A 23,396-nucleotide genomic window follows, 5' to 3' on the forward strand; every position below is an offset into this window, starting at 1 on the left:
GATTTTCCTGTTGATTACAGGGAACATAGCTATGAATGGCACACTTAAACCATGGGGAATTAAACCTGTTTTATGTTAGCTGGATTATTGTCATATTTCCCGAAGCAGGAGTATGAAATCTGTTATGTTTCTCTCTCTGTGTGTGTATACACACACTTACACACACACACAGTTCAATTACTATGTTGCTATTAAAGTGACTATTTTATTAGTAATATAAATACAATAATGTGTTGTGTTCCGGGGGTTCAAGTGTTCCAAGAGATTTGGCTCTGATTTCTGTTTATATTAAGGGTTTTTTTTGCATTATATTGGAGCTGGCAATGCTCTTTTAAAATATATATTGTTTTATGTAAAAACAAATCATTTTTAGTAATGATGATTAATGTATTTGCTAATATAGGTTGAACAATTTGTAAAGGAAAAAATAAGTTACTGTTAAGGATATTACCTTTTAAAAATAAAGCCATTCTGGTAGCCATTAAATGGCTGGCATCCTGTATGTCTCAGCATAGCATAACAGTAAAGCATATAGAACTAGACTGCAGGTGGCCATTCATTGTCCTCTGGATGGTGCCCCCTGGGCTATAATAGGCCAGCCCTCTCTAGACCAATGAAGCTCCATGGCCATCCCATGCCTACGAAAGACCAAGGTGAAATGTCTGACTGTCCCTGCAGCCAGATACAAAAAGAGTAAATCCTCCACTCAGGTTCTCCTGCATGTAATCGTTTTACCCCTGACTTCAGGAAGCCAGACACTCTCCAATCTCTCCTTGGTCTTTAACAGGCATTGAATGATCAAGGAGAGTGGAAAGAGGCTGTAGTCACTCTACTGTAAGATGGTGTGCTATAGACCAGGAGTGGCTCTACAATATTTCCAAGGGAGGCTTTGAATTGTACTAAGGTGTACCAAACAAAAAGACATATGTAGGTGTAATATGAATTTATGACTGTGTCTGCCACTCTTATGATCTCATCACATGGAGGTCCTGAAGCCAGAGGACAGGAGGGGAATCTTTCTGGCACTGGGGCAAATCCGTCAGTCAGTGGGGGAAATCAGCATTAACTCCCCCCCCCCCATCACCCCCTTCCCCATCACACAGGGAAAACTGTTACTGCTTGGCTTCCTCCTGCCCTGTCCCCAGTTTAGGTAATGAGAACATTGATAGCCACCCATGTCCTCAGAGCTGTGTCCTACAATGTTACCAGGATGGAGCCCCATCGGAAATACCCCCGTGTCATGTGATGTGCTCCAACCTGGCTCCATCCTGGAAGCATCATAGGATGGGACAAAAGCCCCATGTAATGAGGTTGAAAGAGTGATGGCCCATGTATTCTTTTTAAATGCACAAACCATAGAAACTATAGTAGCATGACTATGGCAAGAATTTTATTTCTTTGTTGGGGAACACTGAATGAATTAGGCTTATCAGTTACATGTATTTTATTACATTTTTCCCCAAAGTAAACAGAAGATTTGGAGCTGCCTCATCTCTGATTTGTATTCTCACCATCCTACTTCAGATATAATACAACAACAATTCTTTATTGATTAGTCAATTTTGACCATATCAAAACCTGCAAAACATACAAATCATACACATACAGTAAAACCATATATGAATACAAAACATCATGGCCTACTGGCCTGTCGACCCACTCCTAAATAATTGAGCAACTACAAGATAAAGAGGTTAAAAGATTAAAAATTGATTAATTTCTTAAAATAGGGTTAGGCTAGGGGGCATGGGTAGGTAAAACTAGTGGTGTGTCCATATTAAGTTTTTAAGTTTGAGTTTTGTTGATGGCAGCAAGGTCGCCTCTCTCTGCTTCCATCTTCTCACGGATGGCCAGCGCTTTTTGGGTAAAAAGGGTCAATTTTAAAATAGAGTTTTTATCTGAACCCTGGAGGAGGATGTGCAATTTCTCCTTGTCTCTAAATGAATATGGTTCTCCAGCAGAGGCTCTAGGTAGTAAGACCGGATCCTGTTGTAGTAGGGACATTTTAAGAAAAAATGTTCTGAGTCCTCCACTTCTGCATCTACCTCACGGCACCCACAGGTTCTCCTCATGTAGGGGATATTCTGATGTCATCCCAACTTCAGATATAATGAAATTGCCATATAGTATGATGTTGCAATGCTGTGAATTCAGCACACCCTAGATCCTGTGGAGCTTGATAGTGGCATCAAGGGCTGCCATTACTGAAGAAGGCAAAGCTTGTGGTGTGATGGTATCACACCATATGTTTGAGAATATTAAACCTTTTAGACCATAATCGAATACAAGGATGTCCTTATCTCTGGTAACCCTTTGTCACTTCGAATATCTAAATTTTGAACTGTTAGTGTTTGGCAGTACAGATCCCATAATCATGCCCATTTCCTGCAATGTTCAAAATGCAAGGTGTTGTCTTGGTTTAAGTATTTGTAAAAAATATTAACATAGGGGCAGGTCTTCTGTCCAACTAATAGAATGTTGTTATCATGTTATCAGTCTGGTGCACACATGTCAATGCAAGGCCTGCAGTTCAAATTCGGTTGACAATGTCATTTTGTGTGGCCTGCATGGGCAACATAGATACATTTATAGTCTTACAATTACAACTGGTCCTTTGAAAGCAACCTTGAGGCTGATGTGAAAATGAGTTTGATACCTCTGGTCTGGTGGAAGTACTATGGCTTTTAGTTCACACTTTAAAGATGCACCCTATAGTGACATCACTGAAATCTGATTCTATGAGACAAATATTGTTGGGAGTAAATCACATGGGATTTCATAAAAGGGTCATAATTGGAGCCTGCAATAAATCCAGGACTTCTGTATAAATATGGACCAATGTTGCAGCATTTATATTATTTCTCTAATCTTTTGTATCCCTGATGAGCCTATGCAAAGATCATTGTTCTGCCAAACTGGAGGAAGAAGTTAGAGTATGAGCAGTTTTGCCTCCTTCCCTTTCTGCATCAACTTATTTTTCAATAGAATAAACTTGAAATATTTTACACTAGCTTTAGGAGAGAATGAAAACATATTAATTTCATAGTACAGGAATGGCTCACAATGAGGACCAGCTCCACTGCTAAGTGGAATGAAACAGTGCACAGCCTGCAAATGCAAAGAAGTGGCAGCAGTGTGTTAGAGGAGAGTTCTGTGGGTCATGGGAGATGCTCTACACCCGCTAAGGGGATCTTTTGTCTTTGGATACAGGAAGGTAATAATAATAATTATTATAATTATTATTATTCTGTTTTTAATTGTTTGATTTGCTTAGATTGTATTGTTGTGTTGTGTGTTGAGGCCTCGGCCTGTGTAAGCCGCATCGAATCCTTCGGGAGATGCTATCGGGGTACAAATAAAGTTTAATAATAATAATAATAATAATAATAATAATAATTTATTTATTTATTTATTTATTTATACCCTGCCACCATCTCCCCAAGGGGACTCGGGGCGGCTTACATGAGGCCAAGCCCAACAACACATCAGTAAAAACAAAATGACAAGCAAATAAAACAATACAATGAATATAATTCACATATAAACAATAACACGTAGAATTCAAAACCCTATGGCCAGGCCAGATGTAATAATTTTTTTTTAAATAAACACTGGGCTTGAACAGAGGTAGGATCTATCTAAGCAGGAGGGTTTTAAAAGATAATGTAGGTACCCTTTTGTATCCAAATTCAGTTGCCAGTCAAGCTGTTTATTTTTATGTGGATTTGGAGGGGACATATTCTCCTTTGATTCGGGCACCAAAATGTCCTGGGGCCAGCCTTAGCTGTAGTTCATGGTGGAGAATGTGTGCGATATACGGAAGGTCCCTGGTCCAGTTGATGATATCTCCCATTTCTTGGAAGCAGAGACGGGGGGGGGGGGGGAAATCTTGAATCCTCAGAGGACTTCTGTCAGCTGGGAACCAAATGCATAGTCAGACCAAATACACAATCACTTCTACATTTGACTGTCTGTGCTTCAGGTAGCATTTGGAGGGGAATATTTGCACATATTGTTAGTGGATATGTACATTTGTTTTCTTCTCTTAAAATGTCATGTCCCATTATGATGTTACTTTCAGTACAATTCAATACATGTTTACTCAAAAGTAAGTCTTATTTACTTCCATGAGTTTTATTTCCACTTATGAGCGTGACAGAATGCAAATTGATAATGGCTAATATATACAAATATGTTCCATGTTTAATAGAAAAAGATCTGGACTGCTTATACCTAAAGCTCTGTTATTCTCTGTGGAATAACATTCCATCATTAATAAATGTATGTGTATCTTGTCATATGGAATGCATTGTTAATATCCTTCTCATCTGTCTGTACTTATAAGACAACATGGTAGTTAGCTATGTGGTATGTATATGCAGGAACATTTAAAAAAATTGCTATTCCATGTTTGACTCCAGTGTTAATTTCTGTAAATAGAATCTAGAACTTCAGAAGAGAAGTATAAAGTAAACAAAAACATCATTGGATTAAAGCAAGTTAATTTCAGGAAATAATTTTTTGCTTGGAAATGAAAAGAATTAGTTTTGTTTATTTTCTGGCTCAAAGTATGATTTATGAACATAAACTTACAGCATATGCTTTGTTCTTTTTTTCCCCATCTGCATTAGTTTGGACAGCAGAATCAAGGTATTTGGAAATGGAACTTTGGTTGTCCATTCTGTCACCGATAAAGATGCAGGAGACTATTTGTGTGTAGCCCGCAATAAGATTGGTGATGACTATGTGATTCTCAAAGTAAATGTGATGATGAAACCTGCCAAAATTGAACACAAGAATGAGAATAATCACAAAGTGATCTATGGAGGAGACCTGAAAGTTGACTGTGTGGCTACAGGCCTACCAAACCCTGAGATCTCCTGGAGTCTTCCAGATGGTAGCATGATAAACACTTTCATGCAGTCAGATGACAGTGGAATCCGTACCAAAAGATATGTGGTGTTCAACAATGGGACATTGTACTTCAATGATGTGGGGCTGAGAGAAGAGGGTGACTACACCTGCTATGCTGAGAACCAGATAGGTAAAGATGAGATGAAAGTACGAGTCAAAGTAGTGGCTGAACCTGCCATAATCAGGAATAAAACCTACACAGTGCTCAACGTACCATATGGGGATGTGGTGTCTGTAGGATGTGAAGCCAAAGGAGAGCCCACACCAAAAATAATCTGGTTGTCTCCAAGCAACAGGCCTATCCCACTTCTTTCAGATAAATACCAGATATACAGAGACGGGACCCTTCTCATACAGAAAGCCCAAAGATCTGACAGTGGCAACTATACATGTGTAGTCCGGAACAGTGCTGGAGAAGATCGGAAAGTTGTCTGGATTCATGTCAATGTTCAGCCTCCCAAAATCAATGGGTATCCCAGCACGATCACTTCAGTGAGAGAAATGGCTCTGAGAGACAGCCGTAAGCTAATTGACTGTAAAGCAGAGGGTATCCCATCTCCAAGGGTCATGTGGGCTTTCCCAGAAGGGGTCATCTTGCCTGCCCCCTATTATGGGAACAGAATCACAGTTCATCGCAATGGCACACTAGATATTCGTGGTGTGAGGCAGACAGATTCAGTGCAGCTTGTGTGCATTGGCAGGAATGAAGGGGGAGAGGCCAGACTGATTGTCCAGTTTCAGGTCACGGACCATGTGGAGAAGCCTACCTTTAGGGATCCGACCACAGAAAGGATCACCGCTGCAGCAGGTCACAGCATCAACTTGAACTGCTCAGTCCATGGGAACCCTCAACCCAGCACAGCCTGGATCCTTCCCAATGGCACTGAACTGCAGAAGGGCAGCCATTTGCAGAGGTTTTATCACAAGAAGGATGGCATCCTGCACATCAGTGCCCTGTCTGCAATGGATGCTGGGACTTACCGCTGCACAGCCCGGAATCCTGGGGGCTATGTGGAGAGGATGGTCTTCCTCAAAGTGGGGCTGAAACCAGAAATTAGCAATCAGTATAACAACCTGGTGAGCATCATCAATGGAGAGACCCTGCAGCTTCACTGCATCACACAGCCCAGCCAGCGGGCACGCATCACCTGGACTCTGCCCAATGGAATGAAGTTAGACAGTCCACAAACTCATGGGAGATTCTCCCTGTCAGAAAATGGCTCTCTTACTGTGCGTGAGGCATCTGTCTTCGACCGAGGGACGTACCTATGCAAGGTGGCAACTGAGTACGGCTCTTCTCTGATGAATGTCCCAGTAATTGTGATAGCCTACCCACCCCGGATCACAAGTGAGCCAGCTCCAGTCATTTATGCAAGGCCAGGCAATACAGTGAAGCTGAATTGTATGGCCATTGGGATCCCTAAAGCAGAAATAACATGGGAACTTCCAGACAAATCACATCTGACAACAGGAGCTCAGTCCCGTTTGTATGGAAACAAATTCCTTCACCCTCAGGGTTCATTAATCATCCAGCAGGCTACACAAAGAGATGCAGGCTTCTACAAATGCACGGCTAAAAATATATTAGGCAGTGATTCAAAAGCAACCTACATACACATATTCTGAAGTTCAAACAATTGCTCTTGAATACACGCAAATATCTAAAGTCCCCACCAAGTAAGCAGTTGCTAAATGAAACCAGTTGTCCCAAGGAAATAAGCAGTTGTACCAGAAATGAAGGTAAGACATAGTTTATCTTTGGGAAATAATCAAAATACTATTCAGGTAATAAATCAGAAATGGTCTCTGAACTATTACTGTCATGCAATTGGTTGTCTTGCCCATTTTCCTTCGAATCTGAGACCAGTAATTGTGATGAAAGGCAGGAGCACAAGAGTACAGCAGTGTTTCAGGACAAGCTTGTGAACCTCTAATATATTCAAATTTTGCTTTTGAATCTTGTAGGTGTAAACAAAAAAATCAATCTAGCCAAAATTAACGACTGGGAAATGCCCTAGTGATCCCTTACTGTGGCAGGATTGTCCCCTGTCAGCTTTAAGCCATTTTCCTATGGCATCACTATGTCAGTTTCTCCCCTTTTGTGTGTAATTTATAGAAAGAATCACATCATGACACAATGGCAGCACATAGTGAACTTTTCAGCTCCCATTCTGGGTTACTGGGTGCCACAAATCGTTGTGGTAGAGTTCAAAATGGGGCTGCACAATGACAAGTCTAGGGAGCCTGTGATATTCCAGGTGAACATTAACCACTACTTTTATCACACCTCTTCATTGGCTAGCATACAAAGTTTGGTGGTCCACATTGGAGTCTATAGTTCTGAAGGGAGATTGTACTATATGGTGATTTAAGACTGCAATTTTCAGGAAAAACAGGAGCAAATAACAAGTGCTTTTAGCATAAGTCCACTTCACATATTTAAATATCATATTCACACACCTTGTGCTATTGTGAGATGCTGACTGGAGAAAGGGGAAATTAGAATATAAATTTGCAAATGTATATTTTTGAAAGCAAATCCAGAAAAGGGAATTAATTAATTGTCCTTGTTCCAGCCAATTTTGGTGGTATTTGCAAGTGTGGAACCTAAAATACTCAGCTTCAGATTGTCCATATCCATTCTTTAATGCAACAGGCATCTTCAAATACAAGAGCTGAACTTTGAGAAGACCGTAATTCCCTGACATGAATTATTATAGTCAAGCCTCCATGGCTAATGATTGCTAATTACTTTCTGTCCATTCTTCTGATAACTCTCCAAGATCTGTTAACTTTGCAAATTAAAACAAAAAGAAAAGAAAATCCCAGATCTTGTTCCAGCACAAGTTAGCAATAATTACTATAGCAATGCAAGTGCCTCACAGCAAGGGAATACCTGGCTAACTTCAGTCATTCTTTCTGTTATATATGTGTGTGTGTGTGTGTTTTCAGACTATGAGACTGGAAGAATAACAGTGACCTGTGTCTCAATGTATAAATTATTGGTCTTTACAAGACTCTGATATTTCTACTGTGTTTTATATAATATTAAGATCAGTATATTGTATGTTTTATAATAAAAAATATTTTTCACAGAGCATTTTTGTTACCGTGGTTTTCTTGATAATAAAGCTCTTTCATAAAGACAAAATCCTTCAGAAATACCCAAGAAAAATTGCTGTCTGGATTGCAACTTCTCAAAACCCTGGGTAGCCATGTTGGCTAGGGGATTCTTAGAAATGTGGTCAGAAAAGTAACATCTAAACTCTAATTTATAGTTGGGTAACAGAGATCTAGAAATTGAGATTTGATCCAAACCATCAAATATAGTAGATCCAGGCAGTCAAAATTTGAATAGGCCTTAAGATTAACTACATTTCAGTGTGTCCTATGGATTTCAGCTGGTCTCTTCTGACTACATTTGAGTTTGTAATGTGTAGAGGAAACTCTTGGAACAATGCCAAAGGTTGGAGTGTGAGAGAATGTTTTGCTTTTCTTTTTTGGCATTTTTTCCTGTTGGGGTTAACTCATAATTTACATATTGGTCTTATATCATGTTTCAGCTAATTTAATTTCAATCAGCATGCATTATTCCATTTGGGGGGGGGGGGGATATCCTGTCCAAATGTTTCTATGTATAGTTGAATGAGCCAGATGAAATATTTTTGGTTTAGTTCCACTTCTTCATATTTTTCCCTAGCTGTTTTGATAACTATTTCAGGAACATAATGTTTTTAGTTTAAAGCCACTTGACATAAAAACCCAGGCAATTACATGCCATCTCTCTACAAAACCTTTGAAAAAAAGTCTGACAAATAATATGGTTACATTAAATAATACAAAATTATGCTTATCCCAGTTTCTATTCTGAAGGTAATAATAATAATAATAATAATAATAATAATAATAATAATAATAATAATAATCTTTATTTATACCCCGCTACCATCTCCCCAAGGGACTCGGTGTGGCTTACATGAGGCCGAGCCCACAATACATCAGTAATAAAGCAATAGCAAATGAACAATACAAAACAGTTAAAATATATCTCATAAACAGAAATAAAATAAGCAATACAGTAACACAACAAGCAACTAAAAACCTATGGCTGGGCCAAACGTAAATTTAAAAAAATAATAATGCTGGGCATGGGCAAGGTAGGATATAACTGGGATAGAAATCTCGGAGGGGATAGGGTATGCAAATCAATCCTAAATCAATAATAAAGTGCATTTTGAGAACATATTGCTGAGAGTTTCAATTATTCTGGAAAGGCACACTGGAACAAGGTAAAGATCATAGGCAGTTAAAAGTGTGCAATTTTTAAAATCATTATAAATTTCTTATAACAGGAAATATATTAACAAGTGAACTGTTGGTAGTGGGGGTTCTGTGTGGCAAATTGGGCCCAATTCTATCATTGGGGGGGGGGGGGGATTCAGAATGGTCTTTGATTGCACGTGAACTATAAATCCCAGTTACTACAACTCCCAAATGTCAAGGTCTATTTTCCCCAAACTCCATCTGTGTTCACATTTGGGCATATGGATTATTCGTGTCAAGTTTGTTGCAGATCCATCATTGTTTGAGTCCACAGTGCTCTCTGGATGTAGGTGAACTCCCAAACTCAAGGTGAATGCCCACCAAACCCTTCTAGTGTTTTCTGTTGGTCATGAGAGTCCTGTGTGCCACGTTTGGTTCAATGCCACAATTGGTGGAGTTCAGAATGCTCTTTGATTGTAGGTGAACTATAAATCCCAACAACTACAACTCCCAAATGACAAAATCAATTTTTTTTTTAGTGAAGGACATACATTGGGTTGTTAGGTGTATGCTGTCCAAATTTGGTGTCAATTGGCCCACTGTTTTTTGAGTTCTGTTAATCCCACAAACAAACATTACATTTTTATATATAAAAAAACCATTCCCTGTCACGCGTTGCTGCAGCCCAGTCTATGTATATGTGCTGTGTGTGTGTGTGTGTGTGTGTGTGTGTGTGTATGCATATATGTGCACATATATATGTGTGTGTGCATATATATATGTGTGTGTGTGTACTTTTGCTGTGTTTTTCAGTGTTTTTATGAGTGATGATCACTCATTGGCCTGATAGGTGTCTTGTGTCCAAATTTGGTGTCCATTCGTCCAGTGGTTTTTGAATTATACTAATCCCACAAACGAACATTACATTTTTATTTATATAGATATATGCCCTACAATAAGGTGTAAGAAATTTTGTAGGAGTTTTTTGGCCTTTTAAGGTGAGAAAGAATACTCTTTAGTAGTAGATTGAAGACAGCATTTAATTCAATGAGATGCCAAGCAAGATGACAACATTCAAACTAAACAATCTGATAACAAAGCAACCATACATCATGCCTGCTTCTCCCAACCCCATGTTATCCAACATCTTCCTCTTGCATTCTGTGACAGTGGCACCGGCAGCACAGCAAGGCAGGAACAGATCAATCACACCCACTTTAGGCTATAAACTACTTTATTTTTTACAGCTATATACATTAGAAGCTACTTAACACTCCGCACATCATAAACTTGCTTTTTTTCCATCCGATCGTAACATTGCGAACTCCCTATTATTAGTACTAGTCCACACTAGTCATATGTCATACACCAGAGTGATGTATGACATATGACACACGATGCTGCGTCCATTTGTTTTATACATTAGGATGCCGTTTCCTCCATGGTTCACTTAACTCTTTCCACAAAGGAATACATTACACTCGGCACATAGCTACTGCATTTTTAAACATACATACATACTTTGAAATCTACATTATAAATTGCTAACAGCTTCAACACTTTGTCCATGCTGTTGGTTGTTCTTTATGACCACCTTGGATCCCACTGGTTTAGGTTCGGGAGGAAAGTAGAGGTAGGTAGTAGAGGAAAAAAGAGTAAGGAACAGAGGCATAGCTATGGGAAGAGGTTAAATGAGGGCATTATACCCACAAATTGTTTCTCTTCCCCCACCATTAAATTTCACTTTTCACATTTCTAGCACTACAATAACCTAAAACTTCAGTTGAGCATTTGCAAATACAAAGACATAGACATGTTAATCTGAAATATCAATACAGAAAGGGATTTTGTAGAGTCCCGACTATTACCTGAGAGAAGTAAGGTAGCACAAGATTTTGTAGATTAATTCTATGTCCTCTGATTTACAAATGCAATTTAAGCATCAAAAAGGAGTGAAAGCCAAGCTTGTAAGGGAATGCTATCATGTCTAATAAAAGTACTCTAAATGTGAATAATTTCTCCAATGTAAAAAATTTGAAGACTGAAGAGAAATTTCATTTGTTTGTGCAAAATTGTTATGGAAGCGGAGTGTCAGTACCCTCATTTTGCCTGCTCCCCTGCAGATGTACCCCTTATAAGGAAAAATAACAGAAGTCATCATTGTCTGGGTGGGCTCACAGAAACAGAATGGCTTTCTGTGAGGGAGCAATGAAAAAACAAAAAAAGGTTGGCAGAAACAACTTTAGGTTACCTAGATAGTGGTGCCCTACTGCTTAGGGCAGTGGTTCCCAACTTGTGGGTCTCCAGGTGTTTTGGCCATCAACTCCCAGAAATCCCAGTCAGTTTACCAGCTGTTAGGATTTCTGGGAGTGAAGGCCAAAACATCTGGGGACCCACAGGTTGAGAACCAAGGACTTAGGGCAATGATACAGCTATTACAGTTGGATCTCCATATCCATGAAATCTGTATCCCTGGATGCAATCATTAACAGCTAGAAAAATGTTTGGTTTTTTTTAAGTCATAAGTGACACCATTTTTACTATGCCATTGTATAAAATGGAACTTCAAAACCCAAAAATAACTGCATGGGTGGTCAAGATAGAGAACACATTTTGTTTTCTGATGATTTAATGTATACAAACTTTGTTTCATGCACAATATTATAAAAATATTGTTTAAAACATTCTTTTCAGGCTATGTTTATAAGGTTTATATGAAACATACATGAATTACATGTTTAGACTTGGGTCCCATCATCAAGTTATCTCGTTATGTACATGGAAGTACCTTTTTAAAAAACTTTTTTAAAATCCCAAATCCAAAACACCTCTGGTTCCAAGCATTGTGAATAAGGAATTCTTAACCTCTACAAGACAATAATTAAAGCAGAACAAATATGTTTGCCTCAATTATTTTGATAATTGCAAGCAAAGTAGATCCTCTGAATCAATAGGCTATTTGTAGGTGGTGTCATCTTTCAACATTATATTTAATTGATCTATCCAACTTTAACAACAGGGCCTAGGGCCCTACACTCTTAAGTACTGTGGAACACTTAAGATGTCTACATGAAAGGAATTGTTCATAATATTTTTAGTCATTATTAACAATTTCACCTCCCACATAATGCAATGGGGAATGATGTCTTTTTTAGTCAATCATATTTAATTTGTAACATGTAAACCTGAAACCAGCCTTCAGGTAAATATATGTTTAACTACAATAAATGTGGTACAAATCTCCCTGTAACCTGTCAAAGAGTTTAATGATCTGTCAGAACGGTCTAAACCTAAAGTAGTTCACAAAAAGTGGAATATTTGTAATGTTTGAAATGAATGGTAGCTTTGTCCATGTATCTGAATAAGTACTTTGAAATTCAATATAACTTCAGAATATCCTTTAAAAGTGGTCAGAACACTGATTACTTTTTGGCATGTGTCACACACATAAACAGGTCATTTTCAAATTGTTTACTGATCCAGACTTTAGCACCACATCTGGGAAAAAGTAACAATCAGTATCCCTTTCAACTGTATAACATGAGCACTTAACATATCTTTAATCATTTGTGAACCTAATTAGAGGTGTTTCATAATTGGTTGCAATTTTTAGGATTTCTTCACACAGTAGATCTTTTGTCCTGTCTCTTGTTCCTGGGTGCTGATGCTGTGACCTTTTGTGTTGAAGCTACAGCCAGAGAGTTGGATGCGCCCCTTCCATCTTCCTGTTCTCTGGCAACTTGGAAACAAACAGGTCGAGGGAAGCTATGCAGTGTAATAAGTAGGAATTAGGTGATAGCATTAGAGATGCTAAAAGATATAGGAGATAGCCACTGTTAGTATTAAAGCAGCCTTGGCTCCCCCAAGGTAGCACCTTTTCAGCCTACAGCTTCTACTATTAGTGCAAAAAGTCAAAACTGTTTTCTTTCTTTCGACTTCCGGTGGGTGATGGCGGTGGGCAAACCTCGTTGAGAGGGAGCTCCGACGAGGGACCAGCGTAGCGGCGGTTTTGGGTGAGCACATTGCTCCCCCACCTTTGCCGGATTGAAGGCGAAGGTGTAGCGAACCCGCGGAAAGCCTGTAGAGCCCCCAAGAATCCCTTTCCCTCAAGGAGGGGGGTCGAGGGGGATCCGGGCGGACGGGAAGCAAACCGCACCGCAGGGATCGGGCGAAAGCCCGTTTCAACCGTTGCCAGCCCATTTCAAAGAAAGAAGAGAGAAATAAGAAACTCTGAAAGGAGAAAACTGAGAAAATCTCGACGTCAGGTATGGGAGCTATCAGAAATATTTAGAGTAAGAGATAGACGAAGCAAAGAGCTAGAGATTGGGAGACTAGAGAAATTCGAAGAGGAACCAAGAAGAATAAATAAGCAATTTATGAAAGAGAAGGTTAAAAGTACGGGCCGGAAAGGATACAAAGAGATAAATGGTTTAAATTGGATGAAACAACAAAATATAAATTGAAAGTATATACACCAATTGGGCTGCTGAAGGAGGTGGTAAGACTGAGAGGACGTAAAGCCCGATGTTTAGTTAGAGAGTATAAGCAGCCGTTACCTTGCCGCTTGCCAGCCGTCTCTAGCCGTCTTTAGGATTCCCTCCCCCTGTTCCCTCATTTTTCAATTTGAAAGAGAAGAAAAATAATACTCTGACCTTGGGCGCCATATTGTTGTGACTAGCGAGCCCCTTCTTCATAAACAATCTTGCAAAGAGAAGACAGGAAGTGACGAAGGAGGAGAGGAGAAGGAAGGGAAAGGGGAAGTGACGTCAAAGGAAGAGGCGGCCCAAATAAGAAGAAAGGCGGAAGAAGACAGCAATACAAGCGGAACCATAGAGAGACAGGTGGAACCATTGAGAAAGAACGCTACGGAGAGACAGGCGAAAAGCGGCAGGGCAGGAAGTAAATAATAAGAAAATAAAATAAATAAATACTATTGCGAGGGATTCAAGTGCTCTCTTATGGATAAGAGACTGGATGTTATTAGAAAATGAAAAATGTCTGAACTTAGAAGGCCATGATTTACGTGTGGGCTGGCATGCCTACACGTGGTATGAAAGAGAGAAAAAGGAAAAGAATTTTGGGAACCACTTCATTAGAGCATCTTTGTTGAGAGTGTGGTTAAAATATAAAAATCTTTTTTATAATAAAACGCCACTTTGGGTCTCACCAATGGAGGCACATCAAAGAAGACTATTAGGCTGGAGAGCGTGGCCAACGTATAAGGATATCTTAAAAGAGAATACAGGGGAGATTAAGTCTTATGAACAATTGAAGGAGAAAAATAAGAATATGACATGGTTACATTATCTACAAATGAAAGACTATATCAAACAAGATAAGAAAGTAGGCTTTGCCTGGGAAGGCTCGATGTGGGATAAAATTTTAAAGGTAAGGAGGAAAACAATCTCGGTCATCTATAATACTCTTCTGACGTGGTCAACGGAGACTGAGCAAGTTAAACCATGTATGATAAAGTGGGCACAAAATATAAGAAGATCTATTCAATTTAAAGAGTGGGAACAGATGTGGAACAAGAAATTAAAATATGTATATGCAACTGATTTAAAGGAAAACTGGATAAAAATGTTCCACAGATGGTATACCACGCCTAAGAAATTATCTTTGATAAACAAAAACTCTTCAGATAAATGTTGGAAAGGTTGCCAACAGATAGGTACTTTTTATCACATGTGGTGGACCTGCAAAGAAATAGTGAAATATTGGTCTATGATTCATGGAGAGTTACAAAAAATCTTAAAAAGAATTTTTAAGAAGAAACCGGAGTATTACCTATTGGGATTTACTGACTCTGAATTACAATTACAAGAGAACGAGGATAAACTTTTCACCTATATGACAACGGCAGCGAGAATTGAATTAGCAAAAGTATGGAAACAGGACAATATCCCAACCAAGGAGGATTGGTTAGGGAAAATTAGGGAAATAAGGGAGATGGACGAGTTGACTTTTTATTTGAAAAAAAATACCAGAAACCCGATAAAGAGGACAGATTGGACACTTTTTGATAAATACGAGGAAGATGAGAAAAAGTAAAAAAGAGACATAGTTTGCAAAACAACAGAAATAGTATTGGAAACACAACACCTGACGAAGAGATGGAAGTCAAACTTTTATTTTAGATTTTGTATTTTTCATTTTTTCTATTTTTTATATATATTTTTGTGGGGTTTTTTTTCTTTTTCTTTTTCTATATTGCACTGTTTTATTTTTATGTATCTTTTTTCTTCTCTTACTGTTCTATCTTCTTTTAATGTTCTCACTCTTTCGTTGTATTAGTTAAATTCTCTAATAAAGATTATCTTAAAAAAAACTGTTTTCTTTCTATTTTCTGATTCTTCCTCACCCCAAAATCTGCATCAACACAAATTACACACTTCAACCCTAACTTACATTTCTTTGCAGGTATTATTCATGATGATTATGCAATCATTTTAATTTGGAAGCCACCTTGAGTTCTAATATAAATAAAATCTGGCATTTTATATTACAGTTACAGATGTGTAACCTAGAGTGACAAATCCATAACTTTATTCACTAAGACTATTTAGTGACTGTTGCAGCACCACTGCCATGATTATAAAACACCTTCCCATCCCACCAAAATAACCAGCAGCCACATCAAGAAAATGTCTGTTCAGGTACTGACCAGGACAAAGAGGATGACATTTCACAGCATAGCTCTCTGCAGAAATTCATTATAGCGATCAATTTCTCTAGTGATTCTATGTAAAGAGATTTCACTTCTGTGTTTGAAAATGCATTATCTAACAGAGCTTTTATACACATGTGCACGTGTGTGTTTCTGTGTATTTGTAAACTACTGCATTCGCTCAGTATAGTGGAGTTGTGTTTTTGAGCATCATTAACATAAAAAATAGATATTTTTTAGGGGAAAACAATTTACATTTGGTGTAAATGCCATATTTGTATTAGAGGGTACTGAATCAATGGTGATGTGAAAAATGTGTTTTGTTAGTAAATGTATCTATCAAATTGAAGAGAGAGAGACTGATTTTGTTCATTGACATTTCTGCCTAAGAGGAAGAGAAGCCGTTAAACACACACTGTTGTCATTAAAACATCAATAGTCTTCAAAATGGGAAACTGATTGAACTGCATTTTCCACAGCTTTTGAAAAGCAGAAGGAAATGGGGGTGTTATTGAGTTTCTTTTCTTTCACTGACTTGATTCCAAACTTACTGTACTTTAGTGAATTCTCATAACTGTTCAAGTGGAAAGGAACATTATTCTAGATTCTATAGATGGGTCATCTCAAAATGCCTAAAATGGAATTACATTAAATTACCCTGGTGAAATTGACAGCAATAAGAATACTGGTAGCTTGCCAGCATTAGTTTCAAAAAGCCAATTCCCCTATTATGGAAAGCTTTGAGTGCCCTGGGAAGTACAGTAAAGTGCACACATGTAACAAAGGAGCACTTGGCCTCATGAACTTATGCTGGATGTCCTGCTTTTATGTTTCTCATTGTATTTTGATCCACAGAAAGTGTTCTCATGGTGTTGAGGATCTGGGGACAATAAAAGGTTAAGGGGACAGGGGGAAATATCTGCATTTGCCTTTGTTTGCATACTGATGGGCTACCCTTGCCCTGGCAAGTGTATAATTGAATGAGTTTTGGAGATGTAAATGGTCTCCAAAAGCATCGAAAAGTTTATATGTGACATATATAATCCATACATTGGGAATCCAAAGTGTGATATAATATATGGCTTTTACACATGAGCCATTGCAAATATGATAGAATACAATGGTATATCCATTGGTATAACACACACACACATAAGACAGGTGAAGGGGCACATTCCATTTTACTCCAGCATGAAAATGTTAATTGCCATAAGAACAGACATAGATCTCCTGTCCATCAGATATCATACATAAATTAAAAGCAGGTGTCCTCAAACTAAGGCCCAGGGGCCAGATGCGGCCCTCCAAGGTCATTTCCCCGGCCCTCGCTCAGGATCACCCTAAGTCTGAAACAACTTGAAAGCACACAACAACAACAACAACAACAACAACAACAAAAATAACCCTATCTCATCAGCCAAAAGCAGGCCCACACTTCTATGGAAATACTAACAAGTTTATATTTGTTAAAATTGTACTTCGTTTTAATTATTGTATTGTTTTTAAGGAGGGGGGGTTGCACTACAATAAGATATGTGCAGTGTGCATAGGAATTCATTCATGCTTTTTTCAAATTACTGTATATACTCGAGTATAAGCCTAGTTTTTCAGCCCCCTTTTTTAGGCTGAAAAAGCTCCCCTCGGCTTATACTTGAGTCAAGGTTAGTTATTCTTTTATTCTGTTATTAGTATTATTTTTATTTCATGTATTATTTTATTACATTTATAGTATTTTACTCTATTATTCTGATTATTATTATTACATTTATTATACTTTATTATTATTGCATTTATTATTTTATTCTATTATTACTGTTATTGCATTTCCATTATTTTACTTTATTAGTATTATTACATTCATTAGTTTACTGTCTTTATTATTGTTTGAATGATACGTAAATACATTTACATTGAAGAAGGTTAGAATAATGATTTAATCAGAGTTGGGCAGTCTTATCTCAAATTACAATTTTATGTAAATATTTAACACCATTTCACCACCTTATGCCTCAATTAATGTAATTTTATTGGTATCTATTTTTATTTTGAAATTTACCAGTAGCGGCTTCATTTCTCACCCTCGGCTTATACTCAAGTCAATATGTTTTCCCAGTTTTCTGTGGTAAAATTAGGTGCCTCGGCTTATATTCGGGTCGGCTTATACTCGAGTATATACGGTATAATCCGGCCCTTCAACAGTTTGGGGGACTGTTACCTGTCCCTTTGTTTAAAAAGTTTGAGGACCCCTGATTTAAAGGAATGCAGAAATTTAAAGAAAAACAACTTTGAGACCTTAAATACTGTCATTATATGCCAATAGTTTCATCGACCAGTGTCTTTGTCATCACTTGCAAGAAATGTCATTCTAAATTTGTTTGAATTCTGGACCATAATATGTGGTGCAATGCTAGAACATTCCTTTGTTGGCTTTGCTATGGCAGGCTAGCAGAGCAATGTTATAGGGAATCAGGAGGACCATACAGTGAATGAAACAATTATCTTAAAAAAAACTATTCTGGGTGATTTGAACATATCAAATCATGCTTTGAAGTGGGCAAAGAATGATTTGGCTGTAATTATTTTCCAGTTGTTAAAGAAAACCTTTATTTTCAAATGTTAATGTGTTTGAAATGGGGAATAGGTGGGGTTTGCACTTTGTGGGTGAACTTCATACAGTGTTAATATGACACTATTCCCATTTACATACTCTAGTTAATTTCTTGAAATTCTTAATAAGAAGGTGGTTAATGAAGTATATATATATATATATATATATATATATATATATATATATATATATATATACCAGTATATATTATGTTGGTTTAGAGAAGAATCTAGTTGCCATGATGAAAGACAATATGCGGCCCTACTTGAGCCACAGGTCTGTCGTTTATTCTTTGTGACCTCATAGACCGGCCCATGCCAGAGTTGTCTGATCCACTAGGATTTACATGATCTACTAGGGCTCCTAATAAAAAGGCAGCTTCTTTTATCCCCTTACTGCAACACCAAAGAGCAAAGATTTGCCTTTGATTTAATTAAAACACACCAAATAAGTCCATTTTGGGAAAGCTCTTCTGACTCACCAGCACAGCTAATTTGATTTGATTCTATGATGTTAACATTGATAGAGTTGTGATAGTGTGTGTCATGTGGTAGAGCTGACAAGAGGAATTACAATCAAAGCATTGGCTCATAAATTATATTTGTGGCACATCAGTAGCTCTGGAAATATTGTATTCAATCCTCATGCAGCCTGTAGGTATCTCCCATAACTTATATCCTACACGTACCATATCAAGGAGCCAAAAGCTACAACAGTTCCCTGGCACATGTTCATCTGCTGACAAACTCATTTCCCATTGTGTAATGCTTTAGAAGTCTGAACTGAAATTTCCACCACTTTGAAAGAAAAAAGGAGCTATATAAATATTAGTCTCGGTTTGGATGGCTTGTCCTCAAACAAATGAGATCATAGCCAATCCTGATACATTTCCAAGACAAAAGAAACATACTGGTTTCTCTTGATGTCCCTTAAGCTATAGCCCAGCAGATGCTATGACCCAAGAATTCAATTCAAGGATTATCTTGCTGGTACCTGCTCAAAAGCCCACCACTATTTGTTTCTTCTTCTTAGTGGCATACCCTTCTGTTTCTTCTTAAATCCCTTACAGGAACACATCATTCTTCTATGTGGGTAAGGGAGGGCAAATACCAGGTCTGCCAAAACCAACAACTAGCCTCCTTACTGTGAGCCACTGACTGTCAAGCTCCCACAGGCTTTGCTGACTTGAGATATTTATACATTATTCTTTCCCTTTGCTTTTAAAGTAATCCGAGCAATAGCCTGGGAATGTTAACCAGCAAGATGACAAGACGTAGCCTGCCTGATACTTTAAACGCATCCAAAGATTTACAACTGCCTTAAGACTGCTTAATGCTATAGTCAGATGAGTGGCCAAGTCCCTCACGGATCTCAGTTCAATGCAATGTTTCTTTCAGCCGTATTGTTTTTATATAGCTTTCAGTTGTGTTGTTATTTGTTTTATCTGATGTTTTAATTGGTTAAAGTGTTTTCATGTGTGTTTTAATTGTAATCTTAGGCGTGTCCCTTATAAGCCACCCCGAGTCCCCTAGGGGAGATGGTTGGCAGGGTATACAAATAAAGTTGTTATTATTATTATTATTATTATTATTATTATTATTATTATTATTACCTAGGCATAAATTAGCATTGGTATGCCAAAAGATATTATTTAATGTGATGTTGATAAATAGGGTACCACACCTTGTGAAAGAATTAATTCAAATATGGCCAAGGTTCTGATGCAAAGCTGCCCACTTCCCTGGCCTTCTGCTACCTCATTGCCCTTGACCTGGCCTAGCTCTATCATAGCTACAGCTATTATTTTCCAGCAGGGCCTGGAAAATAATAGCCCCAGGCTCTACTCTGACCGTTAGTTAAAGTCCTGTTCTGCACTTTACCCACTTCCCCGGCCCTATGTTCTCCATTGGCCCAGCCCTGTCATATCTCTCCCTAAGGCCTTGATAATAAATAGCTCCAGGTCCTGCTCTGACCATCACGCAGGATCATGCTTGCACTTTATCCATTTCCCTGGTCCTTGTTCACCTCGTTATATTTGCCCAGCCCTCCCATAGTTATCGAGGCCCATTCACAAATCTTGGCCATAGGAAATTGAGCTTGCCCAATGGAATTAGCACTTAACTGGTTTTTAATTTTAAATATCTATGACTGTTTTATAGCATTATGTTTTTGTTTATAATGATTACTTGTATATTTTTATGTCTGTAATTGCAATGTTTGACCTATGCTGGAAACCGCCCTGAGTCTAGGACTGTGTGATGTATCGGCGAACAATGTGTGCAGATCACAGTAAAGTGGCCTTTTGCAGCTGGCAGATGGTATTTTTGTTAGCACCGATTGTGTTTAAGTGCAGGCCAAGGTCTTTAGGCACTGCACCCAGTGTGCCAATCACCACTGGGACCACCTTTACTGGCTTGTGCCAGAGTCTTTGCAGTTCATTTTTTAAATCCTCATATTGTGTCAGCTTTTCCAGTTGTTTCTCTTCAATCCTGCTTTTGCCTGGGATTGCAACATCAACAATCCATGCTTTTTTTTAACATGATTGTGAGGTCAGGAGTATTGTGCTCCAAAACTCTGACTGAATTCAGAAGTCCTAGAGGAGTTTGGCATGTTCATTTTCTGTAACTTTTTCAGACTTGTGATCCCACCAGTTCTTTGTCACAGGCAGATGATATTTGTGGCATAAGTTCCAATGAATCATCTGAGCAATGATGTTATGCCTCTGCTTGTAGTCTGTCTGCATGATCTTCTTTCAGCAGCTGAGGATATGATCTATTGATTCATCTGCTTCCTTGCAGAGTCTACATTTGGGATCTGTCATTGACTTCAATTCTGGCTTTGATGGCATTTGTTCTAATGGCTTGTTCTTGGCCTGCCAGAATCAGGCCCCTTGTCTCCTTTTTTCCAAGTTCTATTTGTAAGCCAGGTCCATGTTTTTTTATTGTCAATTTGGCTCTCTATTTTTTCCCAGGAACTGTCCATGGAGAGCCCCCTCTTTTGCCAGTTTTCTCTTCTGCTCTAGATAGTGTTTTTATAGTATTCACTGTTTGTCTTTTGCACTTTAAGCAGTTTACTACTATTGACTTTTTTCAATGTTGGTTCTTGACTGCCTTTCACATAGTCTGCCAGTGCATGTTTCTCTTTTTCTGCCATTTGTTTCACTTGCAGAAGCCCTCTGCCTCCTGATTTTCTGGGCAGGTAAAGTCTATCGACATCACTACGCGGGTGTAATGAGTAGTGGATTGTCAACAGTTTTCTTGTTTTTCTGTCCAGATCATCCAGCTCTGCCTGTGTCCAGTTCACATTCCAGCAGTGTATCTAATGACGGGGATGGGCCAGGTGTTGATAGCCTTGATCGTATTTCCGCCATTTAATTTGCTCTTCAAAAGCTTTCTTAGTCTTTGGACATATTCTTTGCTGACCACATTTTTCACATGCTCATGCTTGATATTGTCCAACTGTAGTATGCCCAGATATTTATAGACTCAGGGTGATTGCATTTTATGGTTTGTCCATTTGACATCTCTATGTCCTCACTGTGAGTAATTTTCCCTTTCTTTAATGCCACTGTGGCACATTTGTCTAGGCCGAACTCCATATTGATGCCAGTGCTGAAGATTCTGACTGTATTGGTTAGTGACTGGATTTCAGTTTCTGATTTTCCATGAAGCTTTAGATCATCCATGTACAGCAAGTGGGAAATTTTTGGCGAATTTCTTGCTGTTTGGTAGCCCAGGTTTGTTTTCTGTAGAATTACTGATGGTGGGATCATTGCAATGATGAACAACAATGGTGACAGTGAGTCACCCTGGAAAATTCCTCTCTTGATGTTAACAGTTCCATAGCTTTCATTGCCCACAAACAACTCAGTTTTCCATTGCTTCATTGCATTTTTGGTGAACTTTCTAATATTTTCACAAACCCCGATGACATCATCATCATCATCATTATTTGAAACACAAGATGAGTGCACAGCAAACAAGATCACTCTGCTAGCTGTTGTATTGGATCACACATCGGACACTTCCCAAGTATCTAGGACTTTGAGATGTATTGGCAAATAATCATGCAGATGCTAGTAGGGTGGTCTTTTTGTAGCTGACAGATGGTAATTTTGTGATCACCAATTGTGTTTAAGTGCAAGGTCTTTAGGTGCTGCACCCAGTGTACCGATCACCACTGGGACCACCTTTATTGGCTTGTGCCAGAGTCTTTGCAGTTCATTCTTTAAATCCTCATATTGTGTCAGCTTTTCCAGTTGTTTCTCTTCAATCCTGCTATCCACTGGGATTGCAACATCAACTATCCATACTTTGTTTTTCAACACAATTGTAAGGTCAGGAGTATTGTGCTCCAAAATTCTGTCAGTCTGAATTCGGAAGTCCCAGAGTAGTTCGACGTGTTCATTTTCTGTAACTTTTTCAGGCTTGTGATCCCACCAGTTCTTTGTCACAGGCATATGGTTATTATTATTATCATTATTATTATTATTATTATTATTATTATTATTATTATTATTATTAAGCAAGTTATACATATTGCTGAGGGTGAGCATCTGCACAGGCCACAATGGCTGAGAAATTCCTGGGAACCATAGTTCAAAGCTCTGGTGTAGGACTATAAATCTTTTTTCCCTATTTAGTTCTTGAATATCTGAAGAAGAAGAAATGTTATGTTATTTCCCACTAGTTGAGATTACAAAAGATATTATATATTTTTAAATCATTTGTGGCATTTCAGGACTTTTCTGCAAAAATATTTCAAAGGGATTTTTGAAGAAAAGGCAATGATTTGTGCGCCAAAATACTCATTCCATGCAAAAAAGTACTATTTTTTTTTGCAAATATTTTGTGTCCAAAAGAAAAAAAATATGAAATTTCCACAAAAATTACCCAAAACATGGAGAAAAAAATCTTGCACTATTGAGAATTTCTTGACAGG

The 23,396-nt window shown here is 38.2% G+C and overlaps 1 protein-coding gene across 5 annotated transcripts in view; it reads left to right on the top strand.

Moving 5' to 3' along the window:
- MXRA5 (matrix remodeling associated 5) overlaps positions 1 to 8,011 on the top strand; it is a 35,496-nt gene extending 27,485 nt beyond the window's left edge. For all 5 annotated transcript variants that reach the window (XM_060769895.2, XM_067466814.1, XM_067466815.1 and 2 more), the window contains exon 7: positions 4,632 to 8,011. In XM_060769895.2, coding sequence (XP_060625878.2) covers positions 4,632 to 6,540 — 1,909 coding nt within the window. In that variant the 3' untranslated portion in view covers positions 6,541 to 8,011. The remainder of the gene's footprint in view (positions 1 to 4,631) is intronic.
- The last annotated feature ends 15,385 nt before the right edge of the window (positions 8,012 to 23,396 follow it).

The sequence above is a fragment of the Anolis sagrei genome, chromosome 3, assembly GCF_037176765.1.
Source record: "Anolis sagrei isolate rAnoSag1 chromosome 3, rAnoSag1.mat, whole genome shotgun sequence".
In the NCBI taxonomy this organism is placed as follows: domain Eukaryota; kingdom Metazoa; phylum Chordata; class Lepidosauria; order Squamata; family Dactyloidae; genus Anolis; species Anolis sagrei.